This window comes from Dermacentor albipictus, chromosome 1, assembly GCF_038994185.2.
Source record: "Dermacentor albipictus isolate Rhodes 1998 colony chromosome 1, USDA_Dalb.pri_finalv2, whole genome shotgun sequence".
NCBI classification, from domain to species: Eukaryota; Metazoa; Arthropoda; class Arachnida; order Ixodida; family Ixodidae; genus Dermacentor; species Dermacentor albipictus.
In genome coordinates, this window is record NC_091821.1 from 302,658,494 (window position 1) to 302,679,980 (window position 21,487).

General features: G+C 44.8%; 1 protein-coding gene across 2 annotated transcripts; it reads right to left on the reverse strand.

Moving 5' to 3' along the window:
* Positions 1-881: 881 nt before the first annotated feature.
* Positions 882-21,209, reverse strand: Sec13 (secretory 13). 2 transcript variants are annotated; one of them, XM_065455187.1, is made up of 9 exons: positions 21,057-21,209; positions 20,896-21,004; positions 20,655-20,699; positions 20,314-20,581; positions 20,125-20,258; positions 17,469-17,602; positions 10,309-10,486; positions 6,625-6,711; positions 882-1,096 (listed from the first exon to the last, which is right to left on the reverse strand). In XM_065455187.1, exons 2-9 carry the CDS (start codon positions 20,896-20,898, stop codon positions 986-988), a joined length of 960 nt encoding a protein of 319 aa, XP_065311259.1. In that variant the 5' UTR covers positions 20,899-21,004; positions 21,057-21,209; the 3' UTR covers positions 882-985. The 2 variants fall into 2 exon arrangements, with proteins under 2 accessions (XP_065311259.1, XP_065311260.1); XM_065455188.2 differs by lacking the exon at positions 20,896-21,004 and having other exon boundaries at positions 21,057-21,163.
* Positions 21,210-21,487: the final 278 nt, after the last annotated feature.

Sequence of the window (21,487 nt, forward strand, 5' to 3'; positions counted from 1 at the left end):
AAGCTGCATACCCCGCTATGGAAGAAAACTTCAAGAGGCATTTGAGGTAGGGAGGCTGACCAAGGCAGACATCGCCCTGGGCCGTCCCCTGGAGAATTTTTCAACATTTGTACCACTGTCTCCGTATCAGACAATATAAACACTGCTTGGCACCTACAAAACTAGATTAAGTCTGCCCGACACTTAGCCCGAACCCCGACAGCTCGCTGTTGCAACCCGAACCAGGGAAGGCAGCTCGTGGTCCGAGACGCTTCTCGACCGATGTCTGCCTTGTTAGAACGAGAGCACTATGCTAGCTTTCAAACCAGAAACGATCACACAGACACGGGCACTATCCTCTTCCTTTGTTTGCAACTGTTTCTGCTATGCACTCCAACTGTTGACCCCTTCATCTTCCCACGATCCTCCGACACATTAAGACTCTACACTTAGGGCTCACTCGAGTACCTTCACCGGGCGTTGCATAAAAAAAAAAAACCAAGAATGCCCTTTTGTTGCTCCAGTGCTCTTCAGGAACTCACTGGCACAGATAGTGTCATTGCCGAGATGGGCCACATGACGCCCACACAGCACCAGAGCTAAAGAATGGATTGCAAAAAGAGCGCTCACGTAATACAGCTTCAGAAATCGCCCATCAAACTTCACGAGACTGGCGACAACCAAACGTAGCTAGATTGCTGACAAGAAAATGGGCACTGCCCAGGGTAAAAATTGCAAGACATGTATGCAAGGCAAGTGTGGAGGCAACACTGCCATTACAATAAAAAGTGAGCAGCACAATTCTGAATAGATTCCAAGGTTGCAAATCGCGTACCAGTGTTTCATGCTTAATACAGCCATGTCATTTGAGGGCAGCATCAGACTGAAGGCACACTAGAGAATAACATTTGAGGCCACAGGTAACCTCAAGTCCAGAAATTTATTATTATGAACAAGAAAATTTTTCTCAAACAACGATGCCTGTACAATCCAATGTTTTCCAAGCTTAGAGGTTCCTCTCAGCACTTCCCACAGCAGCTGCAGGGGCATTTTGACTCTTGGCATCATCACTGATGCAGACCCATTTGCTGTCCACTGTCTCCTTCCACAGCGTCACCTGGACAAGATTACAACACTCCACATTAAGTCTTATTTGCAGAAACAGGAACTGAAAGAAACTGGAAAAGCATGAGAAGACTACCAATCAAGTTTACGCAATGCTCCGCAACATAATAAATGTGCCTGTGGTATTATAGAAAAAGTATTACTAACTAAAATACAGGCATAGCAAACTTTCACAAGTTTCCACTCAGCTAGCTTTAGCTTTTCCATAGGACTTTTAGAACCAGCTGCCAATGTGTTGCACATTGGCAGCTGGTTTTCTAAAGTTGTCTTTTTGTTGGTGCCAATTTTCCTCAGCAGCAATGCAAGACCAACTAGCCCAACAATTGCATATCCTTCTAAAGTCAGCTCCAACTTAATAGATCTGTGTCATGCGGCAAAGCATACACAAGCTGCATAGGCAGTTGATTTCGTGTCTGACTGCATCATGCAGGCAATTTATGGCCCAATTTTTTTTCATGAAAAAAAAAGGTGCATTAGAATTGGGTAAATACCATAATCAGACATTGTGAGCTATGATTATTGCTTAAAAAAAGCATTTTAGGGGAGGCCAAAAATAGGCGTTTTCGACGAGAAATTGTGTTCAATGTGTTCACTGTCCCCTAAGCTCCGCCGAGACAGACGCTGCCACAAAGGAGTCACTATTGGGCTCACCATAAGGCATGTACGTACGGACAGGGTAAGTTCAAATTATCCGGCGAATAGGACTGAAATAACGAAGCTTTGGGCCCATAGAAATTCAAGGGCCCTGGCTGGTACCCTCGGTTGGGTCGAATTAAAGATGAATTAACTGGAGTTGAATTAACCGAAGTCTACTGCATTGCTAGCTTTGTTTACATATATAGGTCGACAGCTCGTTTTGGGTAACATTTCCGGAAAAAAAGGGGGGGGGGGGTCTACCTATAGTATTCGAATAAATACGGTAATTATGACAACGATGACAGTGCCTGCTGTGGATCAGAACACAGGCAAAAGAGAAAGCTCTAGCTCAGGTCCAACTCCACTTTCCCTATTCAAATCTACGTAAAATGCAGAAACGGTTTTAGGAGAACGAAATTTGTTGCACTCCGAAGAACTTCTAGTGACTGTAAGAAGCACAACATTTGTTTAAGGTATTCAATTTTTACAATGATTGCCAAGAACTTTTTAAGCTTAAAAAAATTTGAAGTTTACGAATGTGCAAGTTCCTGCCATGCACTTTAACTGTTGATCCCTTCATCTTCCCTTGATCCTCCTCCCATTAAGAGGAAGCTTTAGATCAGACCGATCCAATGCCGCCTATTGAAATTTGTGTAAAGCTCAGAAATGCTTTTACGAAACAACCTCTGGACCGAATTGAATGACATTTGTTGCATTTAAGAGAAAGTAAAATTCTAGTGCTTGTGGCAAGGAGAATTTTGCTTAGGTCATTAATTTCTTAAATGCACAAGGTTTCTATTCCTAGCCAACTAGGAAACCCGTTCGTCCATCACCTAAGACGATCGCTTTCAAGATAGGGCCCGCATCCACCAGCGAATGTACCTTCATGCTGCCTGTTGCTTCAACGTGAACTAAGCGGCAAGACCACAGCACACACACAGCTATCAGCACTCGGCAGCACACACTGTCCCCATCGCACATCGCTTTCCAGATCGGGCCTGCAGGGCTGATGACAGTTGATAATGCTTTGACGCGAGAGGAGGCAGTGTCATCGACCACGTCTACATACGAGGCCTACCAAATGCGACATTGTTCAATCACATCGCTTACACCCGCTCCCCTCTCTACAAATTGTCCAAATACCTGCACCAGCTCCTGTCTCCACTCATCGGAAAGAGCTCCACGCATGTGAGCAACTCCTGCGACTTTATTGAAAAAGTTTGTGACGTGTGTTTAGATGACGACGAGATTTCTTTCGACATGGTGTCACTGTTTACCTCAATTCCGAGTGACATGGCTGTGGAAGCGTGCACTTCTGCTCTGGAATTCGACAGGACTTTGCCAGACAGGTCACCCATCGATATTCCCGACCTTGGAAACACATACTTCTCCTTCGACAAGGTCTTCTACAGGCAAGCCCACGGTACAGCAATGGGTGCCCTCGTCTCTGTTACTGCTGCCAATCTTACAATGGAGTGGTTGGAAAGTCATGCTCTCACGTCCTTCAGTCCTAGGCCAAGTTTGTCTGCGCTATGTGAACGCCTGTTTGTGTGATCCGGCACAGCGCTTTGCCTTCGTTCACACCTGGACAGTCAGGAAAAGACCATCCAATGTACAGTTGAGACGGAGGTCGACAGAAGACCCATTTTTGGACATGCTTGTCACCAGACGCGATGGATCGCTCTCGTTTAGTGCATACCGTAAGGACACTCACACTGGCCGCTGCCTGAACTTTCAATCCGTTCATCCTGCCTCCCTGTTTAACCATGCGAACAGCATTTGCACCCCAGCAGAAAGTCGTTCCTCCGACTTGGACCACGTGCGAGGCAATCTGTCGGCAAGCAGTTATTCCACGTCCTTATTTAGTTCTGTGGAACGCCGCCTGTCCAATTCAGTCTGACCGGCTAATACACGACCAAGAAAGCGCGCTGCCGTACCCTACGTTCCTGGTATAAGCGACACATTGTCTCTCGTTCTGCGTAGTTATGACGCTGAGGTGGCACATGTGTCTGTGTGTAAGCTGAGGCAAGCACTCTTGGGCGGTAAGGACAGACTTCCGAGATAATTATTTCCTGGTGTAGTCTATAGCTTGTATACCCGAAGGCTGTTGACAGAGATTATGGCCTCTTCGTGCAAATCTACGTCCGACGCCGAAACCGCATGTGATGCCCATTGGGTGGCACCATAAAACCAGCATTCTTGAAACAAGGAATGCATACTTCCAAACGATTGCTCTATCACTGCCCAATGCGTAGCACTCCATGCTGCGACTGCCATCTCAAGTGCCACGAACAATTCCACGTCGGTGAGACGTGAATTTCCTTGATTTTGCTGCATTTTTTTTTTCTAAAGCGCACACTACACACTGGACTAGATATGCAATATTCGCCATCACATGCCGGTAGCAACATGCTGCCACTTCAAACGGACGATCAACAAACAAGATCACGGCCAAGACGTGTTTCCGGTGCGATCTTTTCCGGCACTTGGTTGTTTTGTTCAGTTATATGAACACTCCAAGTGCATTTTTGCCATCGCCATGATGTTCCGTATAAAGTCCAAGGGTGATAACATCGTCGCAGCACGTAGCACGCTGCATGTGAGAGTGAAAGCACGCGAGGAAAGCTGACAATTGCTGCTCAATCTGTCACACGCAAAGGAGGAAAGTGGAGAGCAAACGCGCCGTTTTCCGTCGCACGAAAGGCCAAGGGGGGATGGGAGAGAGGCAGATAGGGGGCGGCGGCATCAACTGCGCGTTTCGCGACCAGGCGCAAGGGGAACTGACGATCGTGGCTCAATCTCGTGCACCATATATGGAATTAATGGTGGAAGCTAGTGGGGAGGCACCACGGGAAAGAGGGGGTGCTTTGAGTCCGCCAACAAGTGTCTACTTTGTACGGTCGCGCATGCCATGTCTCGAAAGCCATCTACAGACGGCTCATACCTTTGTGCGCACGCTGTGTTCTCGCTGCTCTTGGGTTGAAGCGATAGACCACACGAAGGTCACTTCCCCCGCTGCTGCTGCTGCTGCTGTGCTTGCTGACACCAGCCTTTTGACAGCGAGTGTCTGCACTCAAGTGTGATGTGTTCATGCTTGCCCGTGCGCACTGGCACCATGATTCAGCTAGTAAGTGCATGTTTCCAAGTTTATACGGTCGATAAAGCTACTATCCTTACGTCATATAGCTGCGCACTAGTTAGTTATAGCAATTGATGCTTCACCTTGCGGGCGAAACTGCGACTTTTTTGTAAACAAAAATGGCGGCACCCACGCAAGTGTAATTTGGTGGTATTTTACGAAATTTTAGTGCAAAGCAATCACATTTGAGCACATTTTGAAGCCTGCTAGCCTTGCGCGAGTAGGCAATATGCAAGGTTATGTTCCGGCAAATTTGGTTGGTGCGGGATTGTAGTACAGCGACATTTCGTTGTCGAGAGGTACGAAATGCATTGAATCCTATGGGCGTTCGCCGGGGATACAAAAATATTTCCTTGTCGCAAGAATTTCGTAGTCACAGGAGTTCGTTATTGCAGTTTCGACTGTATACCAATTTATATCTTAAGTGAATTTGTAACAATGGTTACAATGGTTCTGCAAAAGTTCTACTCGCAACTTAGTGGTATATTTGAGAGCCATGTATAATAAAGGCAATGTATAATTTTGCCCTATTTAGATGTACTATTAGATGCAGTTTACAGAACTGTAATATTGTTTCTTTCACTGCAGAGTCACAGAGTTGCAAACTTCATAGTTTCGTTTTTTGAAATTTTGCAATTTGCACAACTAAAACAGTGCCATCCTAAATCGAAATTTCACTTCCAAGAGTAAATACATCTTAAATTTTTCTTTTAACTGCAGCAAACATCATCAAATTTAGTGCAGTGGTTACCAAGAAAACAATTTCTCCATTCCCATGTATTTCAATCGAAGCTCCCAAGCTAATATACTTTCCCCTTAAAAACCAGGATAATGCAACAACAACAAATTTATGAGCAGATTTCTAATAATGGTCGCACTTTTCCAGAAAAATGTTCAGAATATCGGAGGTCTGTTCCTAATGCGGAGCAAAATTTTGAAAGAGAATTTTTCAATGGCCACTTCTAAAAGTAGGAGACACAGTACGATACAGCATCCAATGCGCTGGAATGTCAGCCAGATCTGATGAGCAAAACAAGAATAAGGTAAAAGCAGGAGCCAACGTTTCGACGAATGAACTTGTCTTTTTTGCTCATCGTCTTGGATTTCCATCTTGCGCCTTGCCCATGTTTGCTGCCACATCTGAGGAGTTTCGTTGCGCCATAGTGCCGGATCGGGTGACCAAAGTGTGACAAAAGTAGGTGGCCCGCAGTAAGATAGCATGTCCAATAAGGCGTCCAACACGCTGGAACGTCAGCCGGATCCCAGGTGTTTTGCCGTGCTGCACAAACGCCAGATCGGACAGCCTGGTGCGTACAGGCACGGCAAAACGCCGCCGTGTCAGACGCCAAATCGTACTACGTGTCACCTACTTTTGTCGCATGCTGGGGGTTGGATGCGGCGTTATAGCACACTCCTCAGATCCGGCTGCCGTTCTGGCGTGTCGGATGCTGTATCAAGACACCAAATGGTACCATGTGCCTCCTACTTTACGGCCGCAAGTTTGGGGTGCACTCATTATGCAAGGAAAAGAAAAACACTTTCTGATTATATAAGTGGGGGGTGCGTTCATTATGCGAGTAAATATGGTACTACACAGACGCTCATGAAAAAGATTACTGTGGTGCAGTGGTTACCTTCTCGATCAACAAACCAGCCAGCTTGGACAACAAAACAGTTTGCCAACATAGCTCGTGGAGAACATCATGCCGGTGACAAAACCCACGCAAATTATGCGCAGGACTAACCTTGTTGTCCCCTCCAGAGACGGCCAGGATGTTTCCCGTCACAGACCAGGACACATGCCAGATGACATCATCAAAGGTCGCAAGAATCTTAAAAAAAAAAAAAAAATAACGTGGATGCAACTTATTATGGCTTGTTGATCAATGCAAGAAAAAAAAAGCCATCAACTTGTGCAATAAATATGAGCCCAAGTAAGCACACTTGCATGCCTTTACTTTATATATGGACTTGTTAAAGATTCCACAAGCCAGCCTAAAGCTCCTCCATGTCTTTGTGCACAGATGGAGAGCATTTAGCTTGCCCGAGCATGTCACTGCTGTTGACACAAACAACTACAATATTTTTCTCATGTGAAAAAGTGGTTGAAAGAATCAAGTAATGTCTTGTTTCTTGTCACCAATGATAAAAATAACTGCTGTTGAACCTGTAGTATGAATGGGAGCTGTGATAAGGGAACTAGGACTAAACACAGATAAAAGCTACCACGTAACAAACATTTACTTTACCATACAGTGAACACAAAGTACATAGTCGATAATGAAGTACTCCAAAAAGTCCCCGAAATCAAATATCTAGGTGCACTTCTTTCGGAAGATCTTTCATTTAATCAGCATATTAATAACACCGTGAAAAAAGCTGCCTGCATGCTTAGCCTCGTAATTCGGAATCTTAGTGGCGTGGCTCAAATAATGAAATTGGTGGCACATTGATCACTAATAAGACCGCACTTAGAATATGCGTCCAGCTTGTGGGACCCCCATCAAAAATGCCTCATTGATAAAATTGAAGGTACACAGAACTGTGCAGTGAGGCTTATATTAAAACAATAGTTCCAGGGAGCTAATGTCGCACAAATGAAGGCAAGAAGTGGAATAAAACCTCTTGGCAGAAGGAAATCGGCTTAAACTAATGCATGCAATGAATAAGAACACCGATGTGCGCGAGCTGGGATGAGCGAATAGCGATGAGCGCTCGTGTTTGTCCTTCTCTTGCTATTCCTTCATCCTTTTTACCTTTTCTTCTGCACTTCAGTGCTTCGCGCTGCAGGAATTGCACCATAATGCATGCAATTTCTAATAACACACACGGGCAAATTTAAATACATCGAGCCTCCTCAGTACCTCTCAAACAGGAGGGATCACAGCTGTAAAATTAGAGAAATTAAATGTACAATTTACATGAAAGTCTCTTTATTCGCAAAAGCATTAGTATCTGAATGGAGCACTTTACGAGCGGAGGTGGTCACAGCTGACAGCATTCACTTCGCTGAACTGATCAATAATTTCTAACTGATAGAGTTATCCTTGCACTGTGCTGTTCTTATGGCTCGTATAGCACATTCTGAAATTGCAAATGCCTCGTTTTTATAGTCATCATCTCTTCAAGTGTGTGTGCTTATTTGTATGGTTTTTAATTATTCGTAATCACTCTCCTGCTGTAATGCTTCGGCACTGCAGGATGTGTTGTTGTAAATGAAAGTGGGCCATTTCACTGCCACACTCCCTTTCCCAACTTTCTCTCTCTCTTTTTTTTATGCTTTCCGGTGATATGCGTTTCTTGTGTTGCTCCCGAGAGATTTGTATCATCGAGATTCTACTGCATTTGAAGTGGCTAACTTTGATAAAGCTGTTGAATTGCATGCATCTTTAAACATTTCTGCATGTCATTTTACAGCACAAGTTACTGTCGAGTTATATTGAATGCTTTTGCGCTTTTTTTTCTTTTTTTTTTATGTGTGCATGTTGTGTGCATTATAGGTACTGTGCATGAACTGTTCCATTGCTGCTTGGGCCACTAAAGCTTGCAGTATTGTGAAATAATTCGAAAATCTGTTTCAATGCAGTGTTCCACTTTCCAAGTAGCCATTCATATGTTGTGAAAACAGTGACGCAGTCAAAGAGAACAGGGCTGGGATGACGTAACCGATTCTATGCTATTGCCTTTTTTTTGCGCTTTGTCAGAGCAGTGCTCTGCTTGCATTACGAATGGAATCGGGTGACTATGAATGATGAGAGTGGCATAGAATCGAATAGAAGAAGTTGCCACGTTATTAGACTGCTAGCACACTGTGATGTGAACAAAGGTTGTGCAGCATGTGGCACACAACCTAACAGGACGCCGACTATGCAGCTGTGCGAGCAAGGGGCACACAGTCGGCGAACCTCACCATGCCAACTTGGCTCAGCCGGCCTTGTGACCTCCAAGATTGCACCGTCGACCGATGCAAGATCAGAGGCAAGGCCGAGCTGTGCCAGTTTATGTAGCGTGCCACAGTGAGAGTGGAGAGAGAGAGAGTAGTGGATGCGCTGGTGCGTTGCATTCAGTCGCACACAAGCAGCAGCACAACCACGGCCATCACACTTCCCTCACTGCGCCAGCTTGCGTGGCACACTGCAGTGAGAGACAAGTGTGAAGGCAATGGTGAGCCACAGATGGCTACGTGCAGCGGTGAGAAAGAAGCGTTGCTCGTTCACATATTTTGGGAATTTTTAACTGTTGCATTGAACAAGTGCCAAACGCCGCAGAAAGTGATACTGCAAATCATATTGACCGCAAAAAAGACGGGGACATAGGAAGAAAACACATAAACAGCACAGGCGGTAACTTTCAACTGTTTTATTCATAGCAGCCAGTGGGCATATATAGGCAAAAGGAACATGCGCAGATCGCGGCAAACAAGAATGCACATCAGCTTAGCGTGGCAACCAATTATCAAAAAAATCTATTTCCGCTTGAAACAACCTAATGGAGGTATCGCTAACACAATCTTCGCCTTTCTTATTTATATGGTAAGCCTCCATCAGTTCACGTGCAGTCTGGTCATGGCTTCTGCCCAGAATCTTTATCTCCTCAAAAAGAGGTGCACAGCGACAGGCATTGCAGTGCGCAGGTAAGTGCGCCAACTCATCTTTCTTTAACTTTTGCTCATGCTCCCTGGCTCGATCATTTAGGCACCGTCCAGACTGCACGACCATGACCAGACTGCATGACCAGACTGCATGTGAACTGATGGAGGCTTACCATATAAATAAGAAAGGCGAAGATTGTGTTAGCGATACCTCCATTAGGTTGTTTCAAGCGGAAATAGATTTTTTTGATAATTGGTTGCCACGCTAAGCTGATGTGCATTCTTGTTTGCCGCGATCTGCGCATGTTCCTTTTGCCTATATATGCCCACTGGCTGCTATGAATAAAACAGTTGAAAGTTACCGCCTGTGCTGTTTATGTGTTTTCTTCCTATGTCCCCGTCTTTTTTGCGGTCAATATGATTTGCAGTAAATACCAACTAGGCCAAACTGAAGTTCTTCAGAAAGTGATACAGTGCAGGAAATAGTTAGGCATCGGTTTCAGAGACACTTCTAGCTTTGTATATCCATTGACAGGTCACTTTTACCTTGTTAAAGCGAGGTACTAAATACATTCGTCTTTATGGGGATTTCAAGGAACACTACATTTACTTTGTTATATTTACTATTTCATTATGACATTCAAGTGTATTGGCTGCAAACATTATTTAACAAAAAATCATTTTTGGGATTAGCAAAGGCAGCAGAGGGCTATATCAGTTGCTTTCCTAGGAGAATGCTATTGTCTGACCTTCTTGCATATCGAAAACTATTAGTTGGCACACTTGCTTAAACTGCTACAGCGGCTACGCAAGGTGTGACAAGTGCAAGGAGGCACACCTGGAAGTTCCACGTGGCCAGGTCAGTGCTTGTCCAGAGGATGACGCGTCGGTCCTGGGAGCAGGAGGCAATTGTGCTCTGGGACTCAAGACCAGGTGACGGGGCCCAAGCAACGTCGCGAACCCAGTCGGAGTGAGCCTCCAGCTTGTGCTCTTCCACCCATTTGGACTCGGCCTCCCTGCAAAGGGGCAATTTTTTTTATTATTTTCTTTTAGTGCACCTCCAGGCACACACTAGTAAAGCGAATCATTCTCACAACTGCAAGAAAACAAATTCACGTCTAATGTGCTTTGTTGACGCTCAAGTTTTGCTAAGATGGCATGTTTTGGTCAGCACCCTTGCCTCGGCTGCTACTTCACAAGCTGGATTGCACTGTGTGCGAACAAATAAAAACCATTGTGATTTTAACCAAAGGGAATGCTATGTCTCCATGCTGCATCTATTATTCCCAATCATTGATAGCATGGGATGAAACTAGTCCATGCAGTGGCTTACTTTATGCTCACATGTTTGTAGTACAATCAAACAGTGCTGAAAGACTGGATGTAGTAAAGGGACACAGCACATCACATCTTTTAGAGCTGTTCAGCCCACTTTTTAAACATGCTCCAACCACCCCAGTTCAGCACACTTATGCCCATATGGTTTTTCATATTTTCTGTATGAACCAAGGACACAAAAATGCCAAGTGTTACAAGTGCAATATGAACCAAAAGACTGAGCAAGACTTGGGAACCAACAATGAAGCAGTAAGCGCAAACTTTTTCTTCCAATATTTATGCACCATAAAAATCATCATGTGGAGCATCTTTAGTGATAACGCCTGTTCTGCAGACATTCTAACACCTTATTGAAACAGCATTTATTAGCTATTCTTCAGCTGCACTGTCCGCCCAAGTACACTTCAGATGACACCTGAATAGTGTTGCTGTCTAAGTCATTCTTTGTCTGGCACATGTGCTGACTTGGGTGAGGAATTGTCGCAACTATTTATTTGTGTTTTTGTCCGAATAGTTGCTATAAACACGATTGTACATCCTCTTGTGTTCTACTTGGCGACACAATGAATCAGTACCAACTAGCTTGTTCAGCACTTCACTGAAGGCACCGCCCTGTTTAACACTCAACAGGACATGACTGACAATATACTAAACAAGGCTTAATTTACTTTACAATTACAGAGGAATCACCAGACAGTGCACAAAGGATCATCCTATCATGCTGACCTATCATGCTGACAGCACCTTACAGTGACGCATTTATTGATTTCCACTGGTGAATGAAGACATTCTTGCCTGACCCAAAACACTGCCCCAGAAGGCTGGAACTTCTAGCACGCTTCTTTGCACAATTCCCAAGCAAGCTTTACAATGTCAGAATTGCAAGCCACACTAAAGCTGCCAGAAAGGTTTTCTTTCTGGTAAACTTACAGCAGCTTCGATTTGCATTAAAGCTCCAGCACCTCGCAGAAATTTCGCCTTACTCAACAGATTACTCTTGCTCTAGTGCTGTACATATTGCAATGTGATTGGCCGACTCATAGTGAATACTTTCCATCATGTTATGTATTTCGCATTCCTGCCTTGTTTACTGCAAATTTTTTTGCACAACAGTGTCATGTTCACGAACATATGTAATGGAATGTGCCATTATACTGAAGCTTGTGACGCAATGGGCATTAGTGTCTCCTCAGCCTGACTCGTTCTGGGATATTTTGCCCCATGTTATGTGGTTCACATACTGAATAAATCGGCAGTGCAGCAGCGTCATGCTCGTGAACATGTGTGCTTATTTTTGTTTAGATTAGTGACGTGAAGCACGGCTTTGTTTCACTTATTCAAGTCTCCCCACTGCGGTCTTCATTACACAATCTCACGCCATGCAAGCGCAGTCCGTCCAAGCAACACACGCTGTCATAATGAAGCATGCCAGATTGGAGAGGAGGTGATGGCGGGACTCGTCCCAGAAGGCGAGACATTTGTGAAAGCGCAACCAATGCGAGAACTAGAGCTGCACGGGTGGTCTTGCGTAGCTGCACAACGTGAAGCGAGACACTTTCACTCGTGAATGACTACATAACATGAACATGTCAAGGTTACACGTTGGAAATGAACAGACGGTGGTTGCTAACTTGGAGTTAATGCTAGGTTAGAGATCAGCGTGTATTCACGCAACACACGAACGTTGCCTTGCGAAAGCTTCATCGTTTCCGATTTGAAATGTTGCCGATGCTATCTGCCATAGGTTGCAGCAGAGTGAAGTTAGCTTTTATAAACTGTAAACACGGAAAATCTAGTAGCTTTTCTGTTTTGTAATGCGGCAGCGGCAAACTTCCGCGGCATAGACGGCCTCACTGCAAATAGCTAGCACGATCTGAGCTGCTTCAAGTCTCATTGAGAGGCTTAAATTTGCGAGTAGTTGGCGAGCTTCTTAGGCTTGCACAGTGTCACAAGCCCAAGCGAACGACCTATTCTTAATTAATCTCATGCTCCTTTACCTGAGGTAAGGAACTGCGCTGCAACAACGCATACATTCAAAATTGCTGCGTCGGCACGACTGCCTCCATCATAGCCTTGTTATCTTGCAAAGGTAAGCAAAAGTAACTTTTTCACGCACACATGCAATAACCACATTGTATGTAAGGTGAAATATGAGTGGTAGTAGAATGTCAGCTGTTTGATGAAAGATAAACAATTGCTTCAAACCGGTACAGAAGTTTCAGCCGAGTGCGGTACGCGCGGAAACGGAATGCCCTTCACGCTAACAGCAGCGACCCTAGCAGCAGCAGCTTCTATCCCTGTATAAAACTGCGGGTGGAGTTTCATGACCAGAAAAGCGTTGAAGGAGTCTGTTGGAACTAACGATTGGCTGTTTTGCAGCGAAGTTGACTTTAAGGGGCCCGGACAGGGCTTGACAGGCTGAACTGCAAGTATACATCTATCAAATTTCAGATTTACTAGTGGATGTGTCCTATCTCCTTTTATCGCTTATGAAATGTCAATTCCTCGATAAAATCTGTTACAGATTACTCATGTTCCGATGATGCCTGCGTAGTAGAATAATATGGAAAGCTGTCTGACTGAATTCAATGACACAGACGTTTGCAGTTACAGAAACCATGGATGACACATGACATTACACATCAGAAGCATAAAATAATACGATTAGAAAAGCATGGAGTGCAACCGGGAGTAATCAAGTTATTACAGGAGACTCTTGCACATTCAGTGTGTGATTCCAAAAACCACTATTTCAGCACCTTTTTGCCAAACTTTATAAAGAATGCACCAGAAGAATTCTGGAATTACACAACCGGGAAAAAGCCCATTGTGTCTCGAATATCAGTAAATGGTTCTACAATCACTGACCAGAGAGAGTTATTGCGCATCACTTTAAATGCCCATTTTCAAAGCCTCTGCTCAAATTCCAATCCCTTCACACCTGCAGTCGCACAGTTTCATGATGCAGAAGTAAATTTTGTTTCTTATGTCGGGGTATTTACAATGTTACTGAAATTTTTTAAAAAAGACAACATTCTTAACATTTTTCTACGACGTTATGCTGAATCAGTTGCAAAGTTTTTGTGTGTGATATGTTTCAAGCATCTTTGCGAACTAGGAAATTGCTAGGTGGCTGAAGATTGCCAGAATTGTTCCTGTACCCAAGAAAGGTGATCATTTGCTGTTAACGATCGCCCAATTTTCCAAATTTCATCATGCTGTAAATTGAGCACGTCATTGCTAATCGCATAAATGAATTCTTAAATCAGCGCTCTATTCTATCCAAATATCAGCATGGTTTTCGTAAAGGGTATTAAACAGTAACCCAATTAATAACAATCGTTCATTCGCTCACTCTTGCCCGAGACAGTAATGGCCAAGTTGATCTCACATCCTTAATTTTTAGCAACGATATTGATAAAGTCCCTCATAATAAATTAATTTTAAAGCTGAAAACTATTGGCCTTCCTGAGATATTAGTTATTTGGATTTAAGACTATTTAACCAACTGTAAGCAGTATGTTTTCATTGATGGAAACGGGTCTGATGGTCTTGCAGTCCCTTCTGGTGTGCCTCAAGGTAGTGTACTAGGCCCTTTATTATTTCTTGCTTATATTAATGACATTGCTGACAGTTGTTCCTGGCAGAGAGATTCGTTTGTTTGTGGATGATTGTGTGCCATATCATGACATTACATGTTCTGGAAAAGTTCTGTGATCACATAAGCGGAAAAAAGCCCATTGGACATCAGTCGACGGTTCCACAATCACTGACCAGAGAGAGCCATTGCGCATCACTTTAAATGCCCATTTTTGAAGCATCTTCTCAAATTCCAATCCATACACCCCTACAGCCACACAGTTTCATGATGCATGGTGCCAAGAAAGGGGTATGGTTCTAAACAAAGACAAAACAAACTTCCTTCGCAAAAGTTATTTTCGATCACAAGTACCACCTTGCACCATCACCCTTAGATGAAGTCTCCAGTTTTGAATACCTAGGTGTAACAATAACTAACAATCTCTCCTGGAATTCACATGTTGAAAATATCTGCTCATCCACTTTTTGCAAACCATGTCTTTTACAGAATAAACATTCGAAAGCCCCTCCTCAGGCTAAACTGCTCGCTTATAATTCACTAATCAGGCCTAAGCTCGAGTATGCATGTGTGGTGTGAGATCCATATACCATAACCAATATTAAAAAACTTGAAAAGAATTCAAAGTAAATCGGTAAGGTTTACTTATTCAAAATTTTCATTGTTCGATTCACCATCTGAGCTAATGAAAAGTAACAGTGTCCAACCCCTTGAAACAACAAGAAAAAATATTTCTTTCCTTGCTAATAAATAACAAATTGGCGCTTGAATCGTTTCTAATTACACGCTCCACGCATCACCAACGCGGTTCACTAACCCCTTACTCTGCTGGCACTGACACATTCAAATTTTCCTTTTTCCCACGTACCATTAGAGAGTGGAATTCGTCGACAGAATAACTGACAACGCACTGCGATGCTGCATGTGTTTTTTCGTTGCTTTTACTTGCTACAGTTGAACCTATGTTATCCATTTCTGTATTTTATCTGCTTGGATCTGTAACATGATTTGCAGTATGAAACAAATAAATACATGTGACACATTGCATAAAAATACATAAATGCAGAAGGAGGCCTCAAAGTCACAAGACAGAGCGAGACCTCCTGTTAGAACATGCATAGTTGAACAACATTGTGGTGAACCGCAAGAAAATAAATTATACAAAATGTTGATGAGACTTGGAAATAAAAATACATGGAACAAATTTAGCTTTCTTCAGCGCCATAGGGAAGAAACCAATACATCATCTTCATAGCAATGTGAGAGTAGATTGTCGCCCGTGTTTGTCATTTCTCTTTCTCATCTACGTCTCTCGCACACTTTTTCGTTAAGATGGAACCCCACCAACTCACCCAACTCTGTCTCTGCACCACTAAATTTATGTCACCACCGCATTCAAACCAAAGATGTGGGAACATTACGGAATGACAACGTATCTGATGGGAAGATAATACACAGAAGTCAATGGGCTTCAGGTTGGGACCATAAAAACATGAATTGGCAGCAGAGAAATCGCAACTGCGAGGAACATAACGGTGTTCCACTGAATGTGCAAAGTGTAGCGATTCCCTTAGTGGCATACATCGATAGCACAAACACATATATGCATAGCACTACAGGGCAAGCTGGGGGTGCCAGGATACAAACTTCACAGGTGCTAAATCCCCGACTGCACAAGCTATCGAGGAGACATAGGTCAATATCGCGCTGTTCAAAAGCGAGGACTTCTTCGGGTGCTGGCTCAGACGGTGTGCCACACTGCACATAAGGTTGCATAACGGAAAACGCCCAAGGTTTGTAACGTGAATGCAACGTTGCAGTGAACACCCACGTGTTTCTCAGGCAGTGCGGGAGTGAGAACATATGTACAAGGCATGGAAATTCCTGCATAATGATGACGATGCTTATGGCCACATCCATTTGAATCGGAACATCAACAGGCAATGCCGGATTGGGCCTTAAAATAAAAAAAGAAATAGGAAATGTAATGCGCCTCTGCAGGCACACCTGCTGCAGTCTTTCCACAAAACGCGGTGGCTGCAGGGCTTGTAGCGTGCACTGCACCTCTGCGAAGAGATGAGGATAGCAATAGGGGCTTGTTGGTATGGCATATCTTATTTTGTTATAGCGCAAGCTTGACAAGGACAAAAGAAGGCACATCAGACACACACAGCGCTTGTGTGTGTCTGATGTGCCTTCTTTTGTCCTTGTCAAGCTTGCGCTATAACAAAATAAGATCTGCGAAGAGGCTCCCCAGTGCCGCGGAAGCCTAGCTTCATCGCGAATGCATCGCTGCAATCGTCCTCTGCGGAGCCCTGGGTACGGGGTGCAATGGGTGCATGACACAAGGACAGCATGGCCGAAAAACCATGGTGCACCGGGAAACAGTTTTCGCCAACAATTAAGCCAACAAGCGAACCTCGACAAGATTTAACTGCGATCACAACTGAACATGAGACTGATAAAACATCTGTGTGCCGCATCAGTACCACATAGAGATAGGGCTTGGCAGCTATGGCTGGCGAGGTGTGTGCTTGAAAAAAAAAGGTGCGGTCCATGCACAAATATTTTTCATATATATTTTGACTATAATTTAGAGGTGCTGCCCTTCCACAAGAATACACAGTAACTTGCCCATGGGAGCAATTTTCTCTCACGGGTGAGCGATAATAAGCTCTGGCAAAGAGTCAAGGAACTGAACGATTTTAAAAATTTAAAGGTCCCATACTCATTATCTCCAATGAAGACTTTCTAATAGCCAAAAGGCAACTTATACAACTGTGGCCAAGTAAACCTAGCAGTATGGCTCTCAGCACAACCATAGTGAGCACTCTTCACAATAATGTCTCTTGGCTATCCTAGATGACGGGCTGTTCCGGCTGTTCCAATTTGCACAAAATCTTTTTCAGTCTTTTTGGCATTCAGTTCTGTTCTGGCTCGATACCCTTGAAAGAAATGTGCACTGCTAAAGCATTGCAAGCACAACTTCAACTATGACACAAGTGTCAGTTTCCGACTGCAAATAAGGCTTTGCTAAAACTGGGATTCAAGTGAACACTTACGAGAACTTCCAAATTTTCACCAGGTTATCACAGCCACCAGTGACAAACCGCTTCAGGGCCTTGGAGTCCTCCAGGGAAATTTCAGCCGACGCTTTGGCCTGGGCAGGGGCCCAGCTGACGGCATTGCAACCAATCTGCAGAAGGGGACCCCACGTGCTATTTGGCAGGGTCGACAGTGAACAACACCGCAGTGCGCTGACCACATCCAGCTCAACAAAAGTTCCCATAGCGAGGAAATGCTAATCTACTTCAGCATGAAGGCATGATGTATCTAAGCTTGCATAAATGCAGACTGAAGGCTTGACAGACACTGACGGCGGTACTACATAAATAGCCGATAGGCTTTATTGTTGTAGCGACATTCTTCGTGTTAGTGAGCAAACACTGAAAAAGCTACCATGTGGTTGCACGGGCAGAAAAGCTTGCTGATCAAACGCCTGTCAAGTGCACATAATGCCTGACATAGCAACACATAGCTTACCTCTGCAACATTGATGTACACGAGGAGCGACGAGGGCATTAATTCTCAAAGTGGTCATATTAGTGCAAACCATAACTGAAACAACCAGAGGAACTGTAGCTGTTGTAAGGCACTTATGGTACAAGGATGGTATACAGGTCAGCAAAAACGAATACACTGCCAACAATTAAGGGTAAAGTGCTTGTCAACAAAAATATGCGAGCCTGAGTACAGGGTGATCCTTTATGAAAGGGAACACACGAGCGTGTGGCCTGTGCTCTGCGGAGGCTGCTTAGAGCGCCAGCAACAAACAGCATGGGGAAGCGCATCCGCTTGTAGCGTCATCTATTGGCGGTCAGAATAAGCAGACACGGCTGATAGGCAAGTGGCTATCAGTGGCCCTTTATGTGGCCCTTTATATATAAGTGGCCCTTTATGTTTTGCTAATTAAGCTTACTATGCATCCCATCTGCACTGTGCATAATTGCCAACAAGCACATCAGCCTGCTCTGCTGTGTGAGCTCCTTACTTATTCTTACTGCTTTTTTTTTTGTAAAAGCATACCTATGATACTAAGCCTTACATAGCGACTTATACCAACTCCAGAAGGCTTTACCAAGTTCATATAAAGCTTCATAGGGAATCTACTGTAAGCAAATAAATTGCTAATGTATTTGATCAAGAATATACACTGTAACTAACTAGTGAACTTACCAAGAACAGAAAAGACATGAAAATGTTCCACTTACTGATAAGAACATATCGTGGAACTCTACAGCATCATGTGACAGTGTGATGCTACAATATGTCATCAGTGAGGGCAATTTCAGCACTTTATTTTCATACATATTTCTCAAGCTTTCATTGAGCTGTGCTGCTAGAAACAGCACAAATCCAGGATAGCCATTCAAATTTTAAAATTGTGCTACACTGCCGTAAAAAACTGCGAAAAGTGCCGACAATGCAGAACTCAATCTCACTGACCTTCAGACGTGTTACCCGCCTTTGGCACGGGCAATGCCCCACACCCTAGAAGTTTGCACTTGTAAATTTTGTGCATGCAGTTGCAGCAGAGAAAGATATTTTCTGCCACTACAACCAGTTACGCACATTGGGAACGTCTGCGTGCAGTTAACCCACTTTTAACAGCTGCATAAAGCCGACCAGAGTTCTGCAGACATGGTTACTATCATTTAAGTGCCGTCATCTACTTTCTCACTATATTTTACTGTAATCCTGTATGATGTGCTAGTATGGACAGTACAGAAGCACACATATTTGATATGTACCTAATAAACATACATTTCAACTAAGTCAATATTAAAAATGACAAGCAAATAGTATGCAAGTTCATTTTTGCTAGAATTTTATAATGCTAGTACAAGCCCACAAGAGAACTCAATAAAGGCAAAAGCAAAATAGAATTTATGGTACATTCAACTGGTTCCAACCGCGCTTCACTTGGTTTGCAGCGATATGGGGCCCTCTCAAGATTGGAGCCAGAGAAAGGCTGCCCCACAGCCTTGTGCGACCAAGTTTCTGTCGGACCTCAGTCACACTCCCAGGCTTAAGGTAGGAGCTCCACGGAGCTCAAGTGTGGCAGTTTGAGTGAACCAGGCAATATGTTCCAAAGCTGAATGTGCCGCGAGTGCACGAAATCGACGAGTTGAATGTACCATTAGTGACAGCTGAGCATATCAAGAGACCAAAATTGTTTCCAAATCTGTAGCTACCGTGTTAATGCAAGAGAATGCTCACCTAATCAACTTTGCTTTTAATTCACTGACGTGCCCTGTTAACCTCGGACACCTATGTCGCATAAATGAGCAAAATGCAAGTAATGCCCCCCACCAGTGGCGTAGCTAGGTCGTCTGGCACCCGGGGCCCTTAGCTCTTCTGTCACCCCCCCCCCCTCCCCGGGTGTAGTCGAGGGAGGCGAGGATATCGACAATTTTCGGGTGTCTTCAGACGTATATGACACCCCCCCTCCCCCTACTGGCCCCGTGCACCCGGGGCCCACGGCCCCCCGGCCCCCCCTGTTGCTACGCCACTGCCCCCCACACAGTAGCATCAAGCCTTTTATGTACTGCAGCAAGGCAACAGCACTCGTATAGAGTTTGCGACGAAAAACTCATCATGTTCGTCTCAACTTCGTTGACCCAACTTTGAAGGTAACAAGGAACCTCACCAACTTACCGTGTGAGCATTGTTGATTTTTTGGCTTTCCCAGGAGCCGTCTCCCGACGTGCTCACGATGGATACGGCACCGTCCGAGCTGCCACAAGCTAGCATCAAGCCAAACTCGTGGGGAGCCCAGCAGATGGAGTTCACTGCAGTGAGTGAAAAAGCATCAGACGGAGTGAACAGGGCACGGGCCGGACTTACCCGAAGAGTCGTGGTTCTTGAACTCCTCCAACTTGGACCAGACGCCGTCCGTCTCCTTCCACAGGATCACCTTCCGGTCGTACGAGCAGGAAGCGAGCACCGTTCCGAACATCGGGTGCGCCCAGGCTATTTGCCACACGGGCCCCTCGTGGCCCTTCAGGTCAGCAACCAGCTTCTGAGTCCCGTTGCGGATGTCGAAGACCTTGACAGAGCGGTCAGACGAACAGGTCGCCAGTCGGATGCCGTAGTAGTCCATCTGGGCGTCGTGCTGAACACAAAAGTCGCGCTCTAGCCAAACACCCACACAAGAGGCGCAAAATCACAGGAGAAACTGGCCTTACAATCATGTCCTCGTGCGCGGTGTCGATGGTCTGCAGTAAAGACACCTGAAAGTAAAATGAATTACGTTATTACGCTTGGACGGTGAGAACTGGTGACGTCTGTCCAAATAGCAGTTGCCCAAAGTTTTGTTAAAACCTCGACTTATTAGCCCTAGTATGGAACGCTAGCTCGCACATCGTAGTGCTATTCTTCAATCCTGAACGCTCAGAATGACTGGAATGACGGTGTCAGCAGGGTTACCATGTTTTCTAGTTTGCAGGCACCGGTTCTCCAACTCCAAAGACTGTTCTTCAAGCACACGACGCGTTGCAGGCGCGCTCCGAAGCACCGCCACCGGCGAGTCGAGGAACTGCGGAGAGCACGAAAGAGCCGTGACGAGCGACAGTGACGGCTCTACGTACCCAAGGCGAAGTGCCGGACGCCTGCCCGAACTTGGGATGCAGGCAGCGCGACACGACCGCTGTTCCTCAGCGATGGAACATTTGAGCGTGCCCACGCAGGAACGCGGCGCGTTCTCTGTGGTAGCACGCGGAGATACCTGTCTTCTTCTTTCTCGACTAATCTGTCCGTGCTTCCTTGCTTACCTTCGACAGTGGCTCATATACACACTATAGAAGAGTGCCAAAAAATCGGACAATTTATGAAAAATTATTTTATGAGTCTCAATAGAACCACAGTTGAGGAACGCACGGCAAATAATGTTGCGACGATACGCGTTTTTATCTGTCCAAAGGATTTCATAGTGGGAGACGCTGATAGCGGGCACTGTTTCTCAGAAGCAACACTTTTGATTCTAGTGTGTACAGCAATATGCCTAGTTCATTCAATAAAC